The sequence below is a fragment of the Salmo salar genome, chromosome 15, assembly GCF_965601325.2.
Source record: "Salmo salar chromosome 15, fSalSal1, whole genome shotgun sequence".
NCBI lineage: Eukaryota > Metazoa > Chordata > Actinopteri > Salmoniformes > Salmonidae > Salmo > Salmo salar.
Genome location: NC_138305.1, coordinates 94,053,562 through 94,072,192, shown reverse-complemented (window position 1 = coordinate 94,072,192; position 18,631 = coordinate 94,053,562). Strand labels below are relative to the sequence as shown.

Below are 18,631 nucleotides of genomic sequence, written 5' to 3'. Positions count from 1 at the left end.
TTTTCACCTCTTCTAACACTCACTTTACGGATTTCAAAAGTACTATGCTTGTCTTTCATAATTTGGTCAGATATACTTGGATGTGTAGTGTCAGTGTTTGTTGCTGGCATGTCATCCCTAAGTTTGCTAATGTTGCCAATGAAAAAGTCATTAAAGCAGTTGGCAATATCAGTTGGTTTTGTGATGAATAAGCCATCTGATTCAATGAATGTTGGAGCCGAGTTTGCCTTTTAGCTCAATATTTCATTTAAGGTGCTCTAAAGCGTTTTACTATCATTCTTTATATAATTTATTTTTCTTTCATAGTATAGTTTATTTTTATTTAGTTTAGTTACATGATTTCTCAATTTGCAGTACGTTTGCCAATCAGTTGGGCTGCCAGACTTATTTGCCATACCTTTAGCCTCATCCCTCTCAACCATAAAATTGTTCAATTCCTCATCAATCCAAGGGGATTTAACAGTTTTTACAGTCGTTTTCTTAATGAGTGCATGCTTATTAGTAACTGGAATAAGCAATTTCATAAATGTGTCAAATGCAGCATCTGGTTGCTCCTCATTGCACACCACAGACCAGCAAATATGATTTACATCATCAACATATGAATCACTACAAAACTTCTTGTATGACCTCTTATTTATACACTATTTTAGGCCCAGCCTTTGGAACTTTGGTTTTCCTAGATATGGCTATTATATTGTGATCACTACATCCAATGGATTTGGATACTGTTTTAAAGCAAATTTTTGCAGCATTAGTAAAGATATGATCAATACATGTTGATGATTTCATTCATGTGCTGTTTGTAACTACCCTGATAGGTTGATTGACAACCTGAATCAGGTTGCAGGCACTGATTACAATTATAATTTTTTTCTTGAGTGCGCAGCCTGATGAGAGCCATTTAAATCACCCAGAAAATCAACATTTAAATCACCCAGAAAATATACCTCTCTGTTGATATCACATACAAAATCAAGCATTTCACACATATTATCCAGATACTGACTGTTAGCACCTGGTGATCTATAGCAACTTCCCACCAGAATGAGCTTTAGCTTAGGCAGATGAACCTTTTTCCAAATTACTTCAACAGTATTTAACATTAGATATTCACTAAGCTTTACAGGAATGTGGTTTTGAATATAGACCGCGACACCGGCCCCCATTGGCATTTCTGTCTTTTCAGTAGATGTTATAACCATGTATTGCTACCACTGTATCATCAAATATATTATCTAAGTGAGTTTCAGAGATAGTCCGAATATGAATGGAATCTGTTACAATTCAGATGGGTTAAATGGAAACTGAAATCTGGACACTGACTGTAGGTCTATATCCTCTCACATAGCCTTAATATTAACTCCTGCAGAATTAAGCATATCTTGCAGTAAAATGATACACCAAAGGTAGGCTAAATTTTGACTCAGGAACAGGTGCTGTCTTTATCAGCATCATAAAAGCTGCTAGTATTTTAAACACATAAAATATGCATCTAAGCCGAACTGAAATCTTATCCAAAACACGTTGGGTCATTTTCACAGCTTTCTATTTCTTTACAACTGGTCAAACTGATGTCATTTTGAAATTTTGCACAGAAAATCTTTCCAGTTTTTTTTCTTCTGTTGAGTAAGGGTTTATTTAGTCTTCTAGGGCAACATATAATGACAGAAGAGAAGCTGTATCTGATTATAGAGTTGACTAACAAATTACCTACAAAACATCAGAAATTATAAATCAGGCAAAAGAAATCCTGCACCCCCTGTCAAAAAATCGTTCCGCCATTCTCTTACTGTAGCCTACAGCACATTGTCTATATTATCAGGTTAGGGTTGGGTGTGGGCCTCAGATTTTCACTTTATCACATATAGTCGGGCAGTTGCGGATGGGTTATTAGCAATTGCGGGCAGGTGCGGGTGAACAAACAGCTGACCTGCATACCATTATCACACACACTCACACAGACACACACACCCCTCTCTTCACACGTCCTACAGATTCCCTTCAGATTAATGGTCATGAATACTGTAACTAATGTATCTTTCTCCTCTCCCATCCCGCTGTCCCCTCTTACTCTCCCTTCCTCTCCTCTCCCGCTGTCCCCTCTCCCATCCTGCTGTCCCCTCTTCCTCTCCCCCCGCTGTCCCCTCTCCCATCCTGCTGTCCCCTCTTCCTCTCCCCTCCTGCTGTCCCCTCTTCCTCTCCCATCCCACTGTCCCCTCTTCCTCTCCCTTCCTCTCCTCTCCCGCTGTCCCCTCTCCCCTCCCGCTGTCCCCTCTTCCTCTCCCACCCTGCTGTCCCCTCTTGCTCTCCCATCCCGCTGTCCCCTCTTGCTCTCCCATCCTGCTGTCCCCTCTTCCTCTACTTTCCCGCTGTCTTCTCTTCCTCTCCCCACGTCCTCCCTTCCTCTACCCTCTCTCTGTTTTCTCTTACTCTACCCTCCCTCTGTCTTCTCTTCCTCTACCCTCCCTCTGTCTTCTCTTCCTCTACCCTCCCTCTATCTTCTCTTCCTCTACCCTCCCTCTATCTTGTCTTCCTCTACCCTCTGTCTGTCCTCTCTTCCTCTACTCTCCCCCTGTTCTCTCTTCCTCTCCTCTCCCCTCCCTCTGTCCCCTCTTCCTCTCTCCTCCCTCTTCCTCTCTCCTCCTTCCTCTCTTCCTCCCTCTTCCTCTGTTCCTCTCTCCTCCCTCTTCCTCTCTTCCTCTCTCCTCTCCCCTCCTTCTGTCCCCTCTTCCTCTCCTCCCTCTTCCTCTCCCCTCCTTCTGTCCCCTCTTCCTCTCTTCTCCCTCTTCCTCCCTCTGTCCCTTCTTCCTCTCTCCTCCCTCTGTCCCCTGTTCCTCTCTCCTCCCTCTGTCCCCTGTTCCTCTCTCCTCCCTCTGTCCCCTCTTCCTCTGTCCTCTCTCTTCCACTCCCCTCTCTCCCTCTCTGTCCCCTCTTCCTCTGTCCTCTCTCTTCCACTCCCCTCTCTCCCTCTCTGTCCCCTGTTCCTCTCTCCTCCCTCTGTCCCCTCTTCCTCTGTCCTCTCTCTTCCACTCCCCTCTCTCCCTCTCTGTCCCCTCTTCCTCTGTCCTCTCTCTTCCACTCCCCTCTCTCCCTCTCTGTCCCCTGTTCTTCTCTCCTCCCTCTGTCCCCTCTTCCTCTGTCCTCTCTCTTCCACTCCCCTCTCTCCCTCTCTGTCCCCTGTTCCTCTCTCCTCCCTCTGTCCCCTCTTCCTCTGTCCTCTCTCTTCCACTCCCCTCTCTCCCTCTCTGTCCCCTGTTCTTCTCTCCTCCCTCTGTCCCCTCTTCCTCTGTCCTCTCTCTTCCACTCCCCTCTCTCCCTCTCTGTCCCCTGTTCCTCTCTCCTCCCTCTGTCCCCTCTTCCTCTGTCCTCTCTCTTCCACTCCCCTCTCTCCCTCTCTGTGCTCTCTAGTACACATTAATCAGAGACTGGGAGAGCTGTGTTTATGAGCTATTAATCACACACCACTGGGCCTGGGAGAGGGAGGGAGGGAGGGAGAGCAAGGGAAGTAGAAGAGAGGGAGGAAGGTGGCTGGGCCGTGTGGTGACAGGTCTGGATTAAAGAAGGCCATCTATCTTTCATCTTCATCGTACCGTGCTCAAGTATAATGAAGCTGTGTTTTGACAAATGCAAATGTATCAACCAGATGTCAGAGATAGGTAGATGGAGGGAAGGAGGAGTGCAGCAGATGGTTTGGTTGGTTGTCTGTGGCTGAGGAGAAGGTGTGTTGATCGCTGTGTGGCTCAGTGCAGTGCAGGAGGGAAGCTGGATATCCGTGTGTCAGGCGGTAGCCAAAACACTTTAGTTACACACCAGTAGCTTCTTTCCCCCACACAACCAGCAGGGTCTCTGCTAAGGGCTGTTGAATGTAGCTCCAGGGTCATGGAAGGCAGAGAGGAGGGACACAGGTGTGGGGAGGGGGGGTCACACAGTAAAATGACTCCTACCTCTCTCCACTCTCAGAGCTTCTACTCTCTGTCACAGACAGACACAGACAGACACAGACAGACAGCAGACAGACAGACAGACAGACAGACAGACAGACAGACAGACAGACAGACAGACAGACAGACAGACAGACAGACAGACAGACAGACAGACAGACAGACAGACAGACAGACAGACAGACAGACAGTTAAGTTGAGTACAGTATTGAATTATTTGGCAGAACACATCTCGATAACCAAAGCCATGAATCTATACAAATTAGTTAACCTCTATGGGCAAGGCGGGACGAATTCGTCCCACCTACGTAACAGCCACCTGAATTCAGTGGTGCGATTTTTGAATCGTTTGAAATACTATTACTTCAATTTCTCAAACATATGACTATTTTACAGCTATTTAAAGACAAGACTCTCCTTAATCTAACCACACTGTCCGATTTCAAAAAGGCTTTACAACGAAAGCAAAACATTAGATTATGTCAGGAGAGTGCCCAGCCAGAAATAATCAGACACCCATTTTTCAAGCTAGCATATAATGTCACAAAAACCCAAACCACAGCTAAATGCAGCACTAACCTTTTATGATCTTCATCAGATGACACACCTAGGACATTATGTTATACAATACATGCATGTTTTGTTCAATCAAGTTCATATTTATATCAAAAAACAGCTTTTTACATTAGCATGTGACGTTCAGAAAGAGCATACCCCCCGCAAACTTCCGGGGAATTTACTAACAGTTTGCTAAATTACTCACGATAAACGTTCACAAAAAGCATAACAATTATTTTAAGAATTATAGATACATTACTCCTCTATGCACTCGATATGTCCGATTTTAAAATAGCTTTTCGGATGAAGCACATTTTGCAATATTCTAAGTACATAGCCCAGCCATCACGGCTAGCTATTTAGACACCCGGCAAGATTAGCCTTCACCAAAATCCTATTTCCTATAAGAAAAATGTTCTTACCTTTCCTGTTCTTCGTCAGAATGCACTCCCAGGACTTCTACTTCAATAACAAATGTAGGTTTGGTCCCAAATAATCCATCGTTATATCCAAATATCCTCTGTTTTGTTCGTGCGTTCTAGACACTATACGAATGGTAAATAACGGTCGTGCGCATGGCGCATGGCGTGACAAAAAATGTCTAAATATTCCATTACCGTACTTCGAAGCATGTCAACCGCTGTTTAAAACCAATTTTTATGCCATTTATCTCGTAGAAAAGCGATAATATTCCGACCGGGAATCTGCAATAAGCTAAACAGCCGAATGAAATTTCTCCACGGGGGCGAATCGTGCACGCGCCTCATTCAATGGTCCTCTGATCGGCCACTTGGATAAGGCGATAATCTGTTTCAGCCAGAGGCTGCCTCGTCATCGTTCAGGTTTTTCCCGGGTTCTGAGAGCCTATTGGAGCCCTGGGAATTGTCACGTTACAGCTAAGATCCTTACTCTTCAATAAACAGATGCAAGACGCACGACTCCTTGTCAGACAGGCCACTTCCTGCATGAAACCTTGTCAGGTTTTTGCCTGCCATAGGAGTTCTGTTATACTCACAGACACCATTCAAACAGTTTTAGAAACTTTAGGGTGTTTTCTATCCAAACCTGAACAATAATATGCATATTCTAGCTTCTGAGTTGGTGTAGGAGGCAGTTAAAAATGGGCACATATTTTTTCCAAAATTCTCAATACTGCCCCCTAGCCCAAACAGGTTAATTGAGACATTAGAACTACTACATTAAGAACAGTACAGCTAAATCAATGAGTTGAGAGGGTAACTAATGAGGTCTAATTCACAAACACCCTCTTGGCATTCTATCTATCAATCAATCAAGTGTATTTATAAAGTGCTTTTTACATCAGCAGACAAAACAAAGTGCTTTCACAGAAACCCAGCCTAAAACCCCAAACAGCAAGCAATGCAGATGTAGAAGCACGGTGGCTAGGAAAAACTCCCTAGAAAGGCAGGAACCTAGGAAGAAACCTAGAGAGGATCCAGGCTCTGAGGGGTGGTAATCTAGACATAAGAGTACATGGCCATTAAGGCCAGATTGTTAAATAAGCAACCCATAAGCTATTAACTTAATACAGGGTGTAAATAATTACAATTATTTGTTTCTATTATGAATAAATTAAAGAGAGAGCCAAGAGTCTTGGACTAAAAACCAAAAGCGTTCCTCAGGAATGCCAGCCCATGTTGACTCCAATGATTCCCCCAGTTGTCGAATTGTCCGGAGGTCCTTTGGGTGGTGGACCATTCTGGATACACACAGGAACCTATTGTTTGACCCTCTGAATAGCACACACACACACAATCCATGTCTCAAGTCTTAAAGATCCTTCTGTAACCTGTCTCCTCCCCTTCATCTAGACTGATTGAAGTGGATTTAACAAGTGACATCAATAAGGGATCATAGCTTTCACCTGGATTCACCTGGATTCACCTGGTCAGTCCGTCATACTCAGTGTATGTTAATAAGTTAATAATGACATCTTTAATTTGGCTGTGCAGGTCTGGGCCTATGTTTCATAACACATTGAGCTAGGTTTACTCTTAGATGTTGGGGTATTTTTCCCATGAATACCCATCGGTGTTGTAAATGGACTACTAGGTTGTTGAGAGATGTTTCTCCACATGTAATAACTCTCGATGGTACATGTAGCTTACAGGAGGTTGTTGTCACTTTAATTGGGGAGGACAGGCTCGTGGTAATGGCTGAAGCGGAATGGTGTCAAACACATGGTTTCATTCGCCCCGTTCCAGCCATTATTATGAGCTGTCCTCCCCTCAGCAGCCTCCACTGATAGAACTGTAACTCACCACCCCCCCAGATAGGCTGAGAAACTCTAGGAGTTCGTTTTGCATTCTACTCTAAAGTCAGCGCCACTGGAGGACTGGCTTCCCAGGGGCAGAGGGAAGAGAGGGAACAGCAAAATGAATCAACATGTATACCCTCCTGAGTTGCTGTTTCTCCCCCTTCCTCTCTTTCTTTAGATTGTTCTGTCTGGTTAGCTGTGAGGAGGCGAAAAGAAATCGAGAAATTGGGTCAACTTTCCCACAGTAGGAGAGAGAGAAGGCGAGGGAGAGAGAGAAGGTGAGCGAGGGAGGGAGGGAGGGAGAGAGAGAGAGAGAGAGAGAGAGAGAGAGAGAGAGAGAGAAGGCAAGGGAGAGAGAGAGAGAAGTGGAGGGAGGGAGAGAGAGAAGTGGAGGGAGGGAGGGAGGGAGGGAGGGAGGGGAGGGAGGGAGGGAGGGAGGGAGGGAGTAAAAAAAGAGTGTTCCTCTCCTCACGGAGGGAGTTGTGCTGTTTTGGCCCTGGGCACCACAGTACACAACACAGGACAATAAAATACAGCCAGTAGAGCCAATAGAACCAGGCAGCGCCTCGCCCGGTCTGTCCTGGATAAAGGCTTCTGTCACGGGGCTCTGGGGAGCACAGCCCAGCACTGCACTGCAGTAAATATGACAATAAGAAGAGAGAGAGAGATGGGGAAGGAGAGAGGGAGAGTGAGCCCAGGCTATGGTCAGAGCTGCATTACAGTGGGGAATCCATTTCCCTTTTTAGTGTTGACATGCTGAGTATAAACTGTCCTATCTCTCCTCCAGGGCTGTCATTGAACGACTGTTTCTGACCGGCTATCTCTAACCTCCCTCTCTCTCTCTGTGTGCGTGTATGCGTGTGTGCACCTGCCATATACACTACCGCTCCAAAGTTTTAGAACACCTACTCATTCAATCGTTTTTTTTAATTTTTGCTATTTTCTACATCGTAAAATAATAGTGAAGACATCAAAGCAATGAAATAACACATATGGATTCATGTAGTAGCCCAAAAAGTGTTAAACAAATCCAAATATATTTTATATTTCAGATTCTTCAAATAGCCACCCATTGCCTTGATGACAGCTTTGCACACTCTTGGCATTCTCTCAACCAGCTGCACCTGGAATGCTTTTCCATCAGTCTTAAAGGTGTTCCCACATATGCTGAGAACTTGTTGGCTGCTTTTCCAACACTCTGCGGTCCGACTCATCCCAAACCATCTCATTTGGGTTGAGGTCAGGTGATTGTGGAGGCCAGGTCATCTGATGCAGCACTCCATCACTCTCCTTCCTGGTAAAATATCCCTTACACAGCCTGGAGGTGTGTTGGGCCATTGTCCTGTTGAAAAACAAATGATAGTCCCACTAAGCCCAAACCAGATGGGATGGCGTATCGCTGCAGAATGCTGTGATAGCCATGCTGGTTAAGTGTGCCTTGAATTCTAAATAAATCACTGACAATGTCACCAGCAAAGCACTCCCACACCATAACACCTCCTCCTCCATGCTTTACGATGGGAAATACACATGCGGTGATCATCCGTTCACCCACACTGCGTCTTACAAAGACACGGCGGTTGGAACCAAAAATCGCCAATTTGGACTCCAGACCAAAGGACACATTTTCACCGGTCTAATGTCTATTGCTCGTGTTTCTTGGCCCAAGCATGTCTCTTATTATTATTGGAGTCTTTTAGTAGTGGTTTCTTTGCAACAATTCGACCATGAAGGCCTGATTCACGCAGTTTCCTCTGAACAGTTGGTGTTGAGATGTGTCTGTTACTTGAACTCTGTGAAGTATTTATTTGGGCTGCAATTTCTGAGGCTTGTAACTCTAATGAGCTTATCCTCTGCAGCAGAGGTAACGCTGGGTCTTCCTTTCATGTGGTGGTCGGTCCTCATGAGAGCCAGTTTCATCAGAGCTCTTGATTGTTTTTGCGACTGCACTTGAAGAAACTTTCAAAGTTCTTGAAATTTTACGGATTGACTGACCTTCATGTCTTAAAATAATAACAGACTGTCGTTTCTCTTTGCTTATTTGAGCTGTTCTTGCCATAATATGGACTTGGTCTTTTACCAAATAGGGCTATCTGCTGTATACCTTGTCACAACACAACTGATTGGCTCAAATGTAATAAGAAGGAAAGAAATTCCACAAATGTACTTTTAAGAAGGCACACCTGTTAATTGAAATGCATTCCAGGTGACTACCTCATGAAGCTGGTTGAGAGAATGCCAAGAGTGTGCAAAGCTGTCATCAAGGCAAAGGGTGGCTATTTGAAGAATCTCAAATATAAAATATGTTTTGATTTTTTTAAACAATTTTTTGGTTACTACATGATTCCATATGTGTTATAAAATAGTAAAAAATAAAGAAAAACTCTTGAATGAGAAGCTGTTCTAAAACTTTTGACCAGTGCTGTATTCATTGTAATCAGACAGTTGTCATTGTTTCCACAACCTAACTTCCCCTTGGGGATTAATAAAGTATCATCGTCTCCACCAGGTTACTGACTGTTTCGATTGACACTGCTGTGTGTGTTCTCTACCAGGGAACTACTACGGGACGCCCAAGCCCCCAGCAGAGCCCAGCCCGGTGCAGCCTGACCTGGTAGATCAGGTGCTGTTTGATGAGGAGTTTGATTCAGAGGTCCAGAGGAAACGCACCACCTCCGTCAGCAAAATGGACAGGAAGGACAGTGCAGCCCCCGAGGAGGAGGACGAGGAGGAGAGAGAGAGGTCTCCCCTGGTCAACGGACTCACAGGTAAGATGTCCTGTCCATGTTGTCCTGCAACATGTTCCCATCCTCTCCCACAAACTGCCTCAAACTGATCATCAACAACATTGATATTGTTGGTAGTTAAAATGGCGCCGGAGCAGAACCGATTTGTGTTTTTTGTTTGTTTATCTGCGTTGTTTGCAATTTCTTTTTTTACTATTTTTGTACATAACGTTGCCGCTACCGTCTCTTATGACCGAAAATAACTTCTAGACATAAGGACTGCGATTACTCACCACGGACTAGCAGAGTCCTTTTCCTTCTTTCACGACTCTGACGATCCCAATATACGGCTCCCTCGGGAACAGGCCCCGACCCCAGTGATCTGCGTGAAGAGGAGGCGGAGAAAGAGAGGCCAGAGGGCGGGCTGTCTTCTGAGGAGTAGGAGGCGATCGAATAAACCCCCACTCCCCTCAGTTCTGCTTGCAAACATGCCATCTTTGGACAAGGAAATGGATGAGTTATTGGGAAGATTAAACTATCAACGGGACATTAAAAACTGTAACATCTTATGCTTCACGGAGTCTTGGCTGAACGACGACAATATCAACATACAGCTGGCTGGCTATACTATGTACCGGCAGGATAGAACAGCAGCGTCTGGTAAGACAAGCGGCGGCGGTCTATGTATTTTTGTAAACAACAGCTGGTGCACAATATCTAAGGAAGTATAGAGCCATTGCTCGCCTGAGGTAAAATTTCTCATGATAAACTGCAGACCACATTACCTACCGAGAGAGTTCTCATCTATATTCTTTGAAGCTGTTTACATACCACCACAGTCAGAGGCTGGCACCAAGATAGCAGTGAATGAGCTGTATTCCGCCATAAGTAAACAAGAAAACGCTCACCCAGAGGCAGTGCTCCTCGTAGCCAGGGACTTTAATGCAGTGGAACTTAAATCAGTTTTACCTCATTTCTATCAACATGTTAAATGTGCAACCAGAGGGAAAATAACTCTGGACCACCAATACTCCACACACAGTGATGCATACAAAGCTCTCCCTCGCCCTCCATTTGGTAAATCTGACCATAATTCTATCCTCCTGATTCCTGCTTACAAGCATAAATTAAAGCAGGAAGCACCAGTGACTAGATCAATAAAAAAGTGGTCAGAAGAAGCAGATGCTAAGCTACAGGACTGTTTTGCTAGCACAGACTGGAATATGTTCCGGGATTCCTCCAATGGCATTGAGGCGTACACCACATGTCATTGGCTTCATCAATAAATGCATCGATGATGTCGTCCCCACAGTGACCATACATACCCCAACCTGAAACCATGGATTACAGGCAGCATCCGCACTGAGCTAAAGGCTAAAGCTGCCGCTTTCAAGGAGCGGCACTCTAACTCGGAAGCTTATAAGTAATCCCGCTATGCCCTCAGACGAACCATCAAATAGGCAAAGCGTCAATACAGGACTAAGATCGAGTCGTACTACACCGGCTCTGATGCTTGTCGGATGTGGCAGGGTCTGCAAACCATTACAGACTACAAAGGGAAGCACAGCCAAGAGCTGCCCAGTGACACAAGCCTACCGGATGAGCTAAACTACTTCTATGCTCGCTTTGAAGCAAATAACACTGAAACATGCATGAGAGCACCAGCTGTACCGGACCAGTGTGTGATCACGCTCTCCGCAGCCGATGTGAGTAAGACCTTTAGACAGGTCAACATTCACAAGGCCGCAGGGCCAGACGGATTACCAGTACATGTACTGCGAGCATGCGCTGACCATCTAGCAAGTGTCTTCACTGACATTTTCAACCTCTCCCTGTCCGAGTCTGTAATACCAACATGTTTTAAGCAGACCACCATAGTGCCTGTGCCCAAGAACACTAAGGTAACCTGCCTAAATGACTACCGACCCGTAGCACTCACGTCTGTAGCCATCTTGTGCTTTGAAAGGCTGGTCATGGCTCACATCAACACCATCATCCCAGAAACCCTAGACCCACTCCAATTTGCATACCGCCCCAACAGATCCACAGATGATGCAGTCTCTATTGCACTCCACACTGCCCTTTCCCACCAGGACAGAAGGGACACCTATGTGAGAATGTGTTGACAACAGCTCAGCTTTCAACAACATAGTACCCTCAAAGCTTATCAATAACCTAAGGACCCTGGGGCTAAACACCTCCCTCTGCAACTGGATCCTGGACTTCCTGATGGGCCGCCCCCAGGTGGTAAGGGTAGGTAACAACATATCCACCACGCTGATCCTCAACACAGGGGCTCCTCAGGGGTGCGTGCTCAGCCCCCTCCTGTACTCCCTGTTCACTCATGACTGCACAGCCAGGCACGACTCCAACACCATCATTACATTTGCCGATGACACAACAGTGGTAGGCCTGATCACCGACAACAACGAGACAGTCCGTAGGGAGGACGTCAGAGACCTGGCCATGTGGTGCCAGGACAACAACCTCTCCTTCAACGTGATCAAGACAAAGGAGATGATTGTGGATTACAGGAAAAAGAAGACCTAGCACGCCCACATTCTCATCAACGGGGCTGCGGTGGAGCAGGTTGAGAGCTTCAAGTTCCTTGGTGTCCACATCACCAACAAACTAACATGGTCCAAGCACAGCATGACTGTCGTGAAGCGGGCACGGCAAAACCTATTCCCCCTCAGGAGACTGAACAATTTGGCATGAGTCCTCAGATCCTCAAAAGATTATACAGCTGGACCATCGAGAGCATCCTGACTGGTTGCATCACTGCCTGGTATGGCAACTGCTCGGCCTCCGACCGCAAGGCACTACAGAGGGTAGTGTGAACGGCCCAGTGCATCACTGGGGCCAAGCTTCCTGCCATCCAGGACCTCTGTACCAGGCAGTATCAGAGGAAGGCCCTGAAAATTGTCAAAGACTCTAGCCACCCGAGTCATAGACTGTTCTCTCTGCTACCACACGGCAAGCGGTACAGGAGCGCCAAGTCTCGGTCCAAGAGGCTTCTAAACAGCTTCTACCCCCAAGCCATAAGACTCTTGAACATCTAGTTAAATGGCTACCCAGACTATTCACATTGCCCCCTCCCCTCTCCACACCACTGCCACTCTCTGTTGTCATCTATGCATAGTCACTTTATTTAACTCCACCTACATGTACATACTACCTCAACTAACCGGTGCCCCCGCACATTGACTCTGTACCGGCACCCCCGTTGTTATTTTTTACTGCTGCTCTTTAATTACTTGGTTCTTTTATCTCTGGTTCTTATCCATATTTTTTTTAACTGCATTGTCGGTTAGGGGCTCGTAAGTAAGCATTTCACTGTAAGGTCTAAATCTGTTGTATTCGGCGCATGTGACTAATAACATTTGCTTTGACTTGATTTGAACGCAACTAGTGCCCCTAATGCATCACAGGTCAACCAATGGCGACATCCCAGGGAGCCTAATATGCTCGGACATTCACTCTTTCACTTTGTCGGAGAGCAATTTGTTCTGGCTTAACAATAGCTGCCCATGCTGCTCAAAATGAGAGAAAGAGGGATGAGAAAGAGAAAGGGCTTTTATTTCCATCACCCTCATTCCCTCCACCCACCATCACCCTCATTCCCTCCACCCACCATCACCCTCATTCCCTCCACCCACCATCACCCTCATTCCCTCCACCCACCATCACCCTCATTCCCTCCACCCATCAACCACATTTCCTCCACCCACCATCACCTACATTTCCTCCACCCACCTTCACCCTCATTCCCTCCACCCACCATCACCCTCATTCCCTCCACCCACCATCACCCTCATTCCCTCCACCCATCAACCACATTTCCTCCACCCACCATCACCTACATTTCCTCCACCCACCTTCACCCTCATTCCCTCCACCCACCATCACCCTCATTCCCTCCACCCACCATCACCCTCATTCCCACCATCACCCTCATTCCCTCCACCCATCACCCTTATTCCCTCCACCCACCATCACCCACATTTCCTCCACCTTCCATCACCCTTATTCCCTCCACCCACCATCACCCTCATTCCCTCCACCCACCATCACCCGCATTCCCTCCACCCACCATCACCCTCATTCCCTCCACCCTCATTCCCTCCACCCACCATCACCCTCATTTCCTCCACCCACCATCACCCTCATTCCCTCCACCCACCATCACCCTCATTTCCTCCACCCACCATCACCCTCATTCCCTCCACCCACCATCACCCTCATTCCCTCCACCAACCATCACCCTCATTCCCTCCACCCTCCACCCACCATCACCCTCATTTCCTCCACCCACCATCACCCTCATTCCCTCCACCCACCATCACCCTCATTTCCTCCACCCACCATCACCCTCATTTCCTCCACCCACCATCACACTCATTCCCTCCACCCTCCATCACCCTCATTCCCTCCACCCTCATTCCCTCCACCCACCATCACCCTCATTCCCTCCACCCACCATCACCCTCATTTCCTCCACCCTCCATCACCCTCATTCCCTCCACCCTCCATCACCCTCATTCCCTCCACCCTCATTTCCTCCACCCACCATCACCCTTATTCCCTCCACCCACCTTCACCCTCATTCCCTCCACCCACATCACCCTCATTCCCTCCACCCATCACCCTTATTCCCTCCACCCACCATCACCCACATTTCCTCCACCTTCCATCACCCTTATTCCCTCCACCCACCATCACCCTCATTCCCTCCACCCACCATCACCCGCATTCCCTCCACCCACCATCACCCTCATTCCCTCCACCCTCATTCCCTCCATCACCCTCATTCCCTCCCTCCACCCACCATCACCCTCATTTCCTCCACCCACCATCACCCTCATTTCCTCCACCCACCATCACCCTCATTCCCTCCACCCACCATCACCCTCATTCCCTCCACCCACCATCACCCTCATTCCCTCCACCCTCATTCCCTCCATCACCCTCATTCCCTCCATCACCCTCATTTCCTCCACCCACCATCACCCTCATTCCCTCCACCCACCATCACCCTCATTCCCTCCACCCACCATCACCCTCATTCCCTCCACCCACCATCACCCTCATTTCCTCCACCCTCATTCCCTCCATCACCCTCATTCCCTCCATCACCCTCATTTCCTCCACCCACCATCACCCTCATTTCCTCCACCCACCATCACCCTCATTTCCTCCACCCACCATCACCCTCATTCCCTCCACCCTCCATCACCCTCTTTCCCTCCACCCTCATTCCCTCCACCCACCATCATCCTCATTTCCTCCACCCACCATCACCCTCATTTCCTCCACCCACCATCACCCTCATTCCCTCATTCCCTCCACCCTCCATCACCCTCATTTCCCTCCACCCTCATTCCCTCCACCCACCATCACCCTCATTCCCTCCACCCACCATCACCCTCATTTCCTCCACCCTCCATCACACTCATTTCTCTTTCCCACAAATAGGACATCCCAGGATTATCCATCTGTCCCTCACAGAATGTCACTTCTAAATCAAAACTCTACAAACTCAAGTCGTTCTCCATCTAGCTGGATCAATAATGTAGAAATCCCTGGTTAAAGGGATACAGTTTGTTCTTGTTTTATTTCCCTTGGAGATATTATCATCACATGAACTGTAAACAAAACAAAAACCACAAGTGCCACAGCTCGTAGAGAAAAGGCAGCATCCTACTGGGCATATAGGAAAGGAGTTTTATCCAGATAATGGATTCCAAACACGGCCAAAACATTTTCTGAAGAAAAGGTACCCCGTGGTGTATACAGCGACCATTGGTGAGACCATTGTGGTACCATGGAGGAGACTATGCACATCAGATGGGGGACATACTGTAGACGATATGATAGACAGAGAGTGATTTGGTCCATTGGGATCCATCCCTCCATCTCTCCATCCCGCCATCCCTGGAGCAGCATCTGGTCTTGTCCCATTTGCCCTCCAGGCTTCCCCTGTAGAGTGCCTCTCCTCTGGGCTTGGGGTGCTTCCAGCTGGCCCCTGCTCCTCTCTGTTCCCACAGCACAGCTGTCCCCTGTTTGGTCTGTGGTTCTCTCTGGCTCCGTCCAAAGGGCATTCCCCCGTTCCGAGTCCGCATGGTGCCAATGACAGAGAGGACAATGTAGCCGTCCCGTCCGTCAGATGGTCAGTCTGTCTCGTCCCATGGACCCATGCCCATGACTGTACCCTGTACCCATTCCAGGGTCATGCCTGCAGCTGGGAATCTGGGTTGTACTTTCTCTGCCTGATTTAATGTCTCAGTTGTGATCAGGCAGATGTGCATATCAGAGGGGCCTTGGGCAGGCCCTGAGGGCTGGGCTGCTAAACACAGTTCTAAGAACAGTAAGAGAGTCATAAAGTGTCTCAGTGGAGGTATGCTGATCTAGGATCAGGTTCCCGCTGTCCATAAAGTCTTCTTCATTATGACCTAAAAGACAAACTGATCCTATATCAGCATATCTTACTCTGAGACTCCTCAATAATAACAATTGCATATATGCTATTTAGCTGACACTGATCCAATGCGACTTACAGTCATGCATACATACATCTTTCATATGGGTGACACCAGATGGAATCGAACCCATGGCCCGGGCTTTCCAAGCGCCATGCTCTACCAATATAGGAAAAGAGACTGAAGCACAGGTCTAGGAACAGTTAGACAGGCCATGGACTGTACAAACAGAGAGCGACATTAGCAAGGCGTGCAGACCTGAGCTGTTCCCCTGCACACCATTTCTATCACTATAGCCTTGGGTACACACAACAATGGGTGCATGGGTTGGATGAAGAGAACACTTGATTCACGTTTTTCCTCCAAATTATTTATTTTGTTCTTGACGAGACACCCTCAGTTCTACCTTTACCTATGTAGTGCATCATACCCACATCACCTATAGCTGTCCCTGGTGAGTCTCCTGACTGAATGGATGCTTTTCTCAATGGGTTTGCAAAGTAGCAGGGAGGATGACATAAATTCAGGCATATTGTACATGCATCAAACATACTTTTGGTCATGTAGTGTATAATAGTATGTGGACACCTGCTCGTCAAACATCTTATTCCAAAATCATGGGCATTAATATGGAGTTGGTCCCCCCCTTTGCTGTTATATCAGCCTCCACTCTTCTGGGAAGACTTTCCACTAGATGTTTGAACATTGCTCTGTGAAACACAGAGTAAGTGAATGGATGATTTCCGTATGTGTGGTTCCCGCCGTGAAGCATGGAGGAGGAGGTGTGATTGTGTGGGGGTGCTTTGCTGGTGACACTGTCAGTGATTTATTTAGAATTCCGGGCACACTTACAGTGAGGGGGAAAAAGTATTTGATCCCCTGATGATTTTGTACGTTTGCCCACTGACAAAGAAATGATCAGTCTATAATTTTAATGGTAGGTTTATTTGAACAGTGAGAGACAGAATAACAACAAAAGAATCCAGAAAAACGCATGTCAAAAATGTTATAAATTGATTTGCATTTTAATGGGGGAAATAAGTATTTGATCCCCTCTCAATCAGAAAGATTTCTGGCTCCCAGGTGTCTTTTATACAGGTAACGAGCTGAGATTAGGAGCACACTCTTAAAGGGAGTTCTCCTAATCTCAACCTATTACCTGTATAAAAGACACCTGTCCACAGAAGCAATCAATCAATCAGATTCCAAACTCTCCACCATGGCCAAGACCAAAGAGCTCTCCAAGGATGTCAGGGACAAGATTGTAGACCTACACAAGTCTGGAATGGGCTACAAGACCATCGCCAAGCAGCTTGGTGAGAAGGTGACAACAGTTGGTGCGATTATTCGCAAATGGCTGAAACACAAAAGAACTGTCAATCTCCCTCGGCCTGGAGCTCCATGCAAGATCTCACCTCGTGGAGTTGCAATGATCATGAGAACGGTGATGAATCAGCCCAGAACTACACGGGAGGATCTTGTCAATGATCTCAAGGCAGCTGGGACCATTGTCACCAAGAAAACAATTGGTAACACACTACGCCGTGAAGGACTGAAATCCTGCAGCGCCCACAAGGTCCCCCTGCTCAAGAAAGCACATATACATGCCGTCTGAAGTTTGCCAATGAACATCTGAATGATTCAGAGGACAACTGGGTGAAAGTGCTATGGTCAGATGAGACCAAAGTGGAGCTCTTTGGCATCAACTCAACTCGCCGTGTTTGGAGGAGGAGGAATGCTGCCTATGACCCCAAGAACACCATCCCCACTGTCAAACATGGAGGTGGAAACATTATGCTTTGGGGGTGTTTTTCTGCTAAGGGGACAGGACAACTTTACCGCATAAAAGGGACGATGGACGGGGCCATGTACCATCAAATCTTGGGTGAGAACCTCCTTCCCTCAGCCAGGGCATTGAAAATGGGTCGTGGATGGGTATTCCAGCATGACAATGACCCAAAACACACGGCCAAGGCAACAAAGGAGTGGCTCAAGAAGAAGCACATTAAGGTCCTGGAGTGGCCTAGCCAGTCTCCAGACCTTAATCCCATAGAAAATCTGTGGAGGGAGCTGAAGGTTCGAGTTGCCATACGTCAGCCTCGAAACCTTAATGACTTGGAGAAGATCTGCAAAGAGGAGTGGGACAAAATCCCTCCTGAGATGTGTGCAAACCTGGTGGCCAACTACAAGAAACGTCTGACCTCTGTGATTGCCAACAAGGGTTTTGCCATCAAGTACTAAGTCATGTTTTGCAGAGGGGGTCAAATATTTATTTCCCTCATTAAAATGCTAATGAATTTATAACATTTTTGACATGCGTTTTTCTGGATTTTTTTGTTGTTATTCTGTTTCTCACTGTTCAAATAAACCTACCATTAAAATTAGACTGATCATGTCTTTGTCAGTAGGCAAACGTACAAAATCAGCAGGTGTTCAAATACTTTTTTCCCTCACTGTAACCTGCATGGCTACCACAGCATTCTGCAGCGATACGCATCCCATCTGGTTTGCGCTTGGTGGGACTATCATTTGTTTTTCAACAGGACAATGACCCAAAACACACCTCCAGGCTGTGTAAGGGCTATTTGACAAAGAAGCAGAGTGATGGAGTGCTGCATCAGATGACCTGGCCTCCACAATCCCCCG

At 46.9% G+C, this 18,631-nt stretch overlaps 1 protein-coding gene across 2 annotated transcripts in view; it reads left to right on the top strand.

The window, feature by feature from the left end:
* LOC106572548 (membrane-associated guanylate kinase, WW and PDZ domain-containing protein 3) overlaps nt 1-18,631 on the top strand; it is a 314,345-nt gene that overhangs the window by 238,827 nt on the left and 56,887 nt on the right. For both annotated transcript variants that reach the window (XM_014146803.3, XM_014146804.3), the window contains exon 4: nt 9,336-9,548. In XM_014146803.3, the coding sequence (XP_014002278.3) occupies nt 9,336-9,548 (213 nt within the window). The remainder of the gene's footprint in view (nt 1-9,335; nt 9,549-18,631) is intronic.